Raw genomic sequence first — 8,781 nt, 5'->3', positions numbered from 1 at the left:
CTGTCTCTCTGTCTGTCTGTCTCTCAGTGTTGTGAAGGATCAGATTAAACCGAATATATATATTTATTTATGGATATATATTGAATAGTATTTGTATATCGTTTGATATCCCTTGTATATTCCTTGTACATATACACGGAATATTCCTTTATTCTACTACAGCCCATAATAGTTCATTCTCTTATTGGACAAAAGGACCAGGCGCCAGGGACCAGCCCCTGGCGTTCAAGTTCAAAGGTACCGACGAGACATGCCCTTACTAGCCCCGGCTCCGCGCAGGAATACGGCTACCGAAAGCAGAGTGGCACTATTTGTCCACTGTGCATATAAATATGGCGCAAGAAATGTAGAATTCCTCTTATCCCTTAGTCCTTTACCCTTCTACCCAACTAAGTAACAGAACGTGAAGCCTCACCCCACGATACCGCGTGCGGTGTAGTATGGCCTGTTTGGCTTTAGAGTAGCATTGAGACCTCGTGCGAATTAATATCTGAATTGCCAGAGTTTGGCACCGTATTTCTATTAAGTAATAATAGCCTATTATTTATGGTGCATCGTGCGGTTAGAGTTCTAAAGTGAGCAGCACCCCCTTCGCTTCCTCGTGTTATCTAGAGTCTTAACCAGGTTGGGCAGACCACGCGTGGTGCTTTCATCCGAGGAGTTCTAGGCGAGGACCGAGTGGACCTGTACATTGGATTACCTACCCGACGACTGCTGAGCCCTATGCGGCATGGAATATATATTTGCTTTGGTACTTTGATTTGTGGAGCGGATAATCGCCAACACCGGTGAGTGTTGGATCTACCCCGAAAGGAGTCAAGGTGAGACGGCGCTCAGACCAGACTGAGGTCGCCTCGCTTCTTCTTCACTGTGGAGCTACAGCTACAGCCTACAAGAGAGCCAAGGTGTATTCATCTGTGGATCAAGATTCTACTGCACTGTCTTCTGTACGTGAAGTCTCCCTAGACATCGTTGACCAGATGGGATACAGCCGACGGCTCTCCTACCCCCCTTACTGGCTTACAACCGGCAGGACCCCTACAGTATATCCAGCTATAATCATTAAGTGACCATAGATATAATTCCCTAAGAGCCAGGTTGTATACTTGCTTCCTGCGTAACCAGAGATTGGACATTCAGTGTTGATTTGCCTACGAGTACTCATTTGCCTTACAAGAGCATTCAAATCATAAATGTAATGGTGAATATTATATGTACCTTTTGCTATATATTAAATATTGGATTATTACCTTTGTGTGGACCTGGTTTCATGGTGGGAAAGTGTTCATCATATTTAGATATTGTGTACTGTATGGCCAGTAGTTAAAGTACATAAAGCGGTAGTGGTTTAATGATACCATACTTATCAATACAGTCAGGGAATTGTACCCCTCAGTTACACAGAGCGTGTCCAGTACACAGTGTAACTGTCTGTCTCTCTGTCTGTCTCTCAGAGCGTGTCCAGTACACAGTGTAACTGTCTGTCTGTCTGTCTGTCTCTCAGAGCGTGTCCAGTACACAGTGTAACTGTCTGTCTCTCTGTCTGTCTGTCTCAGAGCGTGTCCAGTACACAGTGTGTAACTGTCTGTCTGTCTGTCTGTCTCTCAGAGCGTGTCCAGTACACAGTGTGTAACTGTCTGTCTGTCTGTCTGTCTCTCAGAGCGTGTCCAGTACACAGTGTAACTGTCTGTCTGTCTGTCTGTCTGTCTCTCAGAGCGTGTCCAGTACACAGTGTAACTGTCTGTCTGTCTGTCTCTCAGAGCGTGTCCAGTACACAGTGTGGAGTGGAGATCTGGTGAAGGGACGTAAACTGGTCTCTGAGGTCTCTCTGTTGTCCTTCTCTCCCCCCTTCCTGCCCGTCCGACCGTGAGTTCTGCTTTTCTGTCTTTTAAACCTTTTTTCCCTCTAAATATAGGCAAGAAAAGCAGAACATGTAATAGTCCTGCTACTTTCTTAACACCAGGAACAGACTGGGCCCCGAAACACGTGGGTAAAATAACAGGGGATGCCAATTTATTTTTAATGAAAAATGTATATATATTTAAGCCAAATAATATTGTGACAATAAAAATGCACACTAAATAAAAATACACATTTCAAGTGTAAACATACAGCTAACTACTATTCCATGGGCTAGATTTAATAAGATTCGAGCTTAGTAAAGCGCTTCCCACACCTCCAGGGCGGCAAATGTGCAGAGGCTACAGTACTTAAGTTTGCTGACGGACCCGTTTTAAGGTGTGGGAAGCGCTTTACTAAGCTCGAATCTTATTGGCTATTATTGGTTTTGGAATCCACAAGCATGAATCACATGGTGGAAGCTAGAGAAAGACACCTCCCCTCTGCCGCCTCTGCTGCAGTGAGCACAGTCACTGCCTCTGCTCAGTGAGTCTGACAGTGTGTTAGAGAGAGTGAGAAGGAGAAGAGGGAGACATTAAAAAAAAAAAAAAAAAATTATAACGGATGAAAAAAAAATGGTTTTTTATTATTGTTGTAAACTATATAAAATAAAATAAAATATATATATTTTTTAAATTGTTATATTTTTTATATTTCATATAAATTCATATTTTAATAATGGGGAAGCCTGGCTTCCCTTGGCTTCCAGGAGGATTCGCCACTGCTTTTTTATAATCAGCCGATCTTTGTCACGGGTAACTAACAACCTCATCAATTTATCATTTTACAATGGTATTTATTTTATAATAACTCCTCCAAGATGAGTTAACCGTTAAAAAAAAACATAATATGGAATTGTGTTAATGAGAAACTGATTCCTCCAACAGACCAGACAAGCTGCAAGCTGGTTGGGTGTTGAGTCTTGACCATGTGACCAAGGTCCTCCCCTCTGCCCTTTTTTCCTGGAACCTCTATGCCGGCAGCCATGAAGGTGAGGTCAAACTAACCCAGTACATAATGTTTATACAGGCAGCCATGAAGGTGAGGTCAAAATAACCCAGTACATAATGTTTATACAGGCAGCCATGAAGGTGAGGTCAAAATAACCCAGTACATAATGTTTATACAGGCAGCCATGAAGGTGAGGTCAAAATAACCCAGTACATAATGTTTACACAGACAGCCACTAATGTGAGGTCAAAATTACATTGACATTGGACCATTTTAGTTGCTTCTTTTAAAAAGTAAAATCACACACAAAAAAAACCTCACAAACCTGTCTGTCTGTGCAGTGGTGAATAACTGTACTGCAGTTCATATGTTTGTGTGTAGTGGTGAATAACGGTACTGCAGTTCATACGTGTCTGTCTGTGCAGTGGTAAATAACGGTACTGCAGTTCATATGTTTGTATAGTGGTAAATAACGGTACTGCAGCTCATACGTGTCTGTGCAGTGGTGAATAACGGTACTGCAGTTCATACGTGTGTCTGTCTGGGCAGTGGTGAATAACGGTACTGCAGCTCATACATGTGTGTCTGTGCAGTGGTGAATAACTGTACTGCAGCTCATACGTGTGTCTGTCTGTGCAGTGGTGAATAACTGTACTGCAGCTCATACGTGTCTGTGCAGTGGTGAATAACGGTACTGCACCTCATACGTGTGTCTGTCTGTGCAGTGGTAAAGAACGGGTGGCACTGCAGTCTCCTGGAGATGATTGACAGGAGTCGGACCGGAATTGTTATGACCAAACTACTGCAGGAACTTGAGAGCAGAAACCTGGTGAGTCCCATCTAGTTTATTACTAGTTTATCACTGGTTTATTACTAGTTTATCACTGATTTATTACTAGCTTATCACTGGTTTATTACTCTAGAAAACTGGTGGGTCCCATCTAGTTTATTACCATGGAAACCTTGTGCATTCCTACTGTAATAGGTTGAGTTACTAACATAGTGCTATCCTGTGATTGGTCCAGGTGCTGGTGAATCCACTGATTGACAACGGCTTCCTCTTCCTGCTGTCCTCCGTCCAGATGGCCCCGCCCGCTGGTGCGTCCTTTCTGTCCGATAGGCTAATTGTTGTTTTAAGCCATAACTATTGGATCCGATATTTTCTATAAAAAAACAGCATTTAAAAGTGAATTGTATCCTTTTTAAATGGCCTTTTTAAAATGAGTCTGTCTGACTGTAATGTGTTCTTCCAGAGAGAGAGGCGAGGGCTGGAGGCGGTGTGTCCAGGCTCTGTCTGTCTGTCTGACTGTAATGTGTTCTTCCAGAGAGAGAGAGAGGCGAGGGCTGGAGGCGGTGTGTCCAGGCTCTGTCTGTCTGTCTGACTGTAATGTGTTCTTCCAGAGAGAGAGAGAGGCGAGGGCTGGAGGCGGTGTGTCCAGGCTCTGTCTGCTGTCTGTCTGACTGTCTGTCTGTCTGTAATGTGTTCTTCCAGAGAGAGAGAGAGGCGAGGGCTGGAGGCGGTGTGTCCAGGCTCTGTCTGTCTGTCTGACTGTAATGTGTTCTTCCAGAGAGAGAGGCGAGGGCTGGAGGCGGTGTGTCCAGGCTCTGTCTGTCTGTCTGTCTGTCTGTCTGTCTGTCTGTAATGTGTTCTTCCAGAGAGAGAGAGAGGCGAGGGCTGGAGGCGGTGTGTCCAGGCTCTGTCTGTCTGTCTGACTGTAATGTGTTCTTCCAGAGAGAGAGGCGAGGGCTGGAGGCGGTGTGTCCAGGCTCTGTCTGTCTGTCTGTAATGTGTTCTTCCAGAGAGAGAGGCGAGGGCTGGAGGCGGTGTGTCCAGGCTCTGTCTGTCTGTCTGTCTGACTGTAATGTGTTCTTCCAGAGAGAGAGGCGAGGGCTGGAGGCGGTGTGTCCAGGCTCTGTCTGTCTGTCTGACTGACTGTAATGTGTTCCTCCAGAGAGAGAGAGAGGCGAGGGCTGGAGGCGGTGTGTCCAGGCTCTGTCTGTCTGACTGACTGTAATGTGTTCCTCCAGAGAGAGAGAGGCGAGGGCTGGAGGCGGTGTGTCCAGGCTCTGTCTGTCTGTCTGACTGTAATGTGTTCTTCCAGAGAGAGAGAGAGAGGGCTGGAGGCGGTGTGTCCAGGCTCTGTCTGTCTGTCTGACTGTAATGTGTTCTTCCAGAGAGAGAGAGAGGGCTGGAGGCGGTGTGTCCAGGCTCTGTCTGTCTGTCTGTCTGACTGTAATGTGTTCTTCCAGAGAGAGAGGCGAGGGCTGGAGGCGGTGTGTCCAGGCTCTGTCTGTCTGACTGTAATGTGTTCTTCCAGAGAGAGAGGCGAGGGCTGGAGGCGGTGTGTCCAGGCTGCCTAAATATTAAAGGCAACCAACTTGTGTCTAGCCACGCCCAACTTGCGTCTAGACGCGGCAGCAGCAGAGCGGAGTAATCCCCCCTTTTTTACCATCGACGACTAGCTCAACTGGCAGCGCTGCCTTGCTGTGGATCCTGCGGTCCGTTGGTGACAAGTTCGATTCCCTTCAATTTTTTTATTTTGTTTTTATTTTATAAAAACGTGCATTCTTTCGCCGGTTAAGTTTAGGCATGTTAACTTTAAGCATTGTTTCGGAGTTGGTTAAGGTTAGGCATTGTTTCGGAGTTGGTTAAGGTTAGAAGGGTTAAGTTTAGGCGCTGTTAAGGAGCTGGTTAAGGTTAGAGTTTGTCTTAGAGAATGGCAATATTCTTTCGTAGTTGGTTATGGTTAAGGTTAAGGTTAGGCATTGTGGTTAAGGTTAGGCATTGTTTCGGAGTTGGTTAAGGTTAGAAGGGTTAAGTTTAGGCGCTGTTAAGGAGCTGGTTAAGGTTAGAGTTCGTCTTAGAGAATGGCAATAGACAGCCTATTTCCGCGCTGCAGCTCTCTCGCGCTGCCGCGGTCACATGGGCGTAGTGGCCAATCAGAGAAACGCTAAACACAAGTTGGTTGCCTAAAATATTCACGCGTCCAGGCTCTGTCTGACTGTAATGCGTTCTTCCAGAGAGAGGCGAGGGCTGGAAGCAGTGTGTCCAGGCCGTCTTCGTCTTCCCCGAGACCAGAGATGTGGCTAAGTGCAGTAAGTAGCACTTAGTTAGCAACACGTTGCAATGTCATCGGAAATTATGAACATCGGACGAATCCACTAATGAATATTATGTTCAATATTTTATAATGAACATAATGAATATGAATATTGATTAATGAACTTAAATGAATGATTAATCATTTCAAACTTTTTTGCGGGTCCAAAATGAATGCTGTTGTTTACATGTTGCGTGCATGTATCCCCTCCCTACCTTCAATTTCCCCAGGTGGAATGCACCTGGTTGGATAAATGACATGCTGGTGCTCTAGTGCGACATCTAGTGGTTAAATGTATACGCAGGGGTTCCCAAAGTTTTCAGGCCGCGACCCCCGAAATAACGGTGTCAGAGAGCCGCGACCCCCACTATTATATATATTGGCATGTGCCAGGTCTCCCAAGAAGCTATTTAAAGCTTTTGGAGGGAGCCTGAACACAAATATAGACAGAATATAAACAACAAAAACAATAAACAAAACAAAACATACAACGTGGGTAGGTTTACACACCTACCTACTAACTGACATACAACATAGATACATAATACAGACAATTTATATACCTAAGTTATTATTCTAATTAGAGATATGATTTAAGCAGTTCCTCTTTCAGTGATTTTTTTTAATGTTTTAAAGGATTTAGACATTTTCAGACTCTCGTCAAGCTAGGTGGTACTAGGGGTGGGAATCGCCAGAGACCGCACAATACGATACTATCGCGATACTAGCGTCACGATACGATAGTATCGCGATACTAAATGTCGCGATACGCTGAGTATTGCAAGATTTTTTATTTTTTATTTTTTTTGGATCAAATTTAATTTATTACCTTTTTTCAACTGCAAAGTAAAACTTTGTCAACATGTTTTATCTAATAAAATAAAGTTCAGTCTGTTCATCTCACTTCAATCATTTTTATTACAGAACATGGTATTTTCTCAAGCAGACGGATGTAAACACTGTAATCTGTGTTGCATGTACCTGACAAACTGAACTGTTTGTATTACAGTCATATTCCAACTTAACTGAATGCACATGTGTGTGTGGACTACTGTACTATTACAGGTATTGAAATGAACAATGCAACTTCCTTATACAAAAAAAAAAAAACGTTTCTATAATTGTTTTGTCGAAACCGGAAAGCCTGTAGCCTGTACTTCCGTTTAGACATTAAGGAGGCATATCTTTTCCAGCTTATGTGTAGAGTATTGGAGGGGGAGGGCTAGACGGCTGTGTCTACCACACGGTTAATGTGATCAGTGTTTCCTCTTGGTTTCCATAGTGACCACACCAGGCTCGCCTGCCCGCGACGCCACCGTGCCGGTGATGCCGCGGCTCCACCGCTTCCTGCCGGCGCTCCACCACTCTCTGCTCAAGGTCCGCGCCAACCCACCGCCGGACATCTCTGCCGGCGTGGAGCACCAAGCGCGGGAATACCTCAGCGGGCAGAACGACTGCAAGGTGGGCATCACCATCTGTTTATCTATCAACTTATCTACCTAGCAGTCTATCCATCTGTTTATCTATCAGCTTATCTACCTAGCAGTCTATCCATCTGTTTATCAGCTTATCTACCTAGCAGTCTATCCATCTGTTTATCTATCAGTTTATCTACCTAGCAGTCTATCCATCAGTTTATCTATCAGCTTATCTACCTAGCAGTCTATCCATCTGCTTATCTATCAGCTTATCTACCTAGCAGTCTATCCATCACTTTACGTAGCTATCACTCTCTACCTAACATCTGTCACTATTACTATCACTATTATCTATCTACCATCTCCATCTCCAGGTGCGCCAGTACCCTCTGGGAGAGTACGACAGTAAGCTGGACGTCCGAGGTAAACTGTTCCCGGCTCCCAAACACCACAGACTGAACATGGAGAGTTACCTCCGCTCCTACCTCTGCTCCCCTCCACAATACCTCCTCCCTGTGGCGCACGCCTCCGCCATGGTGGAGCAGCTCTGCGGGCCCGAGCCGGAGGAGGAGGAGGAGCAGAAGGAGAAGGAGAAGGAGAAGGAGATGACTGTAGGAGTTGAGAGACAGTCCAACTCTCAAAAGGTGAGATGCTGGTTAGCTCGCGGCTAGCGGTACCCGTCGGTTGTATTGAGATGCTGGTTAGCTTGCGGCTAGCAGTACCCGTCTGTTGTAGTGAGATGCTGGTTAGCTCGCGGCTAGCGGTACCTGTCGGTTGTAGTGAGATGCTGGTTAGCTTGCGGCTAGCGGTACCCGTCTGTTGTAGTGAGATGCTGGTTAGCTCGCGGCTAGCGGTATCTGTCGGTTGTAGTGAGATGCTGGTTAGCTCGCGGCTAGTGGTACCCCCGTCGGTTGTAGTGAGATGCTGGTTAGCTTGCGGCTAGCAGTACCCATCGCTTTTAGTGAGACGCTGGATAGCTTGCGACTAGCAGTACCCCTCACTTTTAGTGAGTGAAGTGGACTATTTGATGACCAATCCTACTAACTTTGTTTGCACAGAGATCTACTGGACTGAAGACATATTTTTTGTCTCGACATGTATTGTCTAAGCTTGTGATGCAAGAGCTTGCAGTATGTAACAGCTAAGCTAATGCTTTAGCACTTGCAGCGTTCAAGCCTGTATTTTGAGTCAGGAGGGGCTAAGATCGTTCTTAAATGGTAACTCCCCCCAATTCAAGAATTCGTACATGTTATTCTTATCGTCTTAGACGGTCCAAGAATCTTGGTGAAAACAAACCACACTCTCCCTGAACCAAACTAGAGCGCTAAAATGCAAACTTGTGATGTCATCAGATGTTTGGGGTAGAAGCTCCTTGTGTCCTGGGGGATAGCAGTTCCTGATGGCCTGGGGGA

The 8,781-nt window shown here is 45.4% G+C and overlaps 1 protein-coding gene across 1 annotated transcript in view; it reads left to right on the top strand.

Moving 5' to 3' along the window:
- The window catches only part of LOC311229905 (protein TASOR-like), a gene marked incomplete at its 5' end in the record, with an annotated part of 180,099 nt that overhangs the window by 35,798 nt on the left and 135,520 nt on the right, over positions 1 to 8,781 (top strand). The window contains 8 exons of the mRNA XM_084315973.1: positions 1,761 to 1,866; positions 2,787 to 2,890; positions 3,029 to 3,040; positions 3,576 to 3,679; positions 3,876 to 3,948; positions 5,872 to 5,946; positions 7,234 to 7,412; positions 7,744 to 8,013. Coding sequence (XP_084172099.1) covers positions 1,761 to 1,866; positions 2,787 to 2,890; positions 3,029 to 3,040; positions 3,576 to 3,679; positions 3,876 to 3,948; positions 5,872 to 5,946; positions 7,234 to 7,412; positions 7,744 to 8,013 — 923 coding nt within the window. The remainder of the gene's footprint in view (positions 1 to 1,760; positions 1,867 to 2,786; positions 2,891 to 3,028; positions 3,041 to 3,575; positions 3,680 to 3,875; positions 3,949 to 5,871; positions 5,947 to 7,233; positions 7,413 to 7,743; positions 8,014 to 8,781) is intronic.

This window comes from Notolepis coatsorum, assembly GCF_963971535.1.
Source record: "Notolepis coatsorum genome assembly, chromosome: 6".
In the NCBI taxonomy this organism is placed as follows: Eukaryota; Metazoa; Chordata; class Actinopteri; order Aulopiformes; family Paralepididae; genus Notolepis; species Notolepis coatsorum.
The sequence above is the reverse complement of the archived record's forward strand: the minus strand, read 5'-3'. Positions and strand labels throughout refer to the sequence as shown.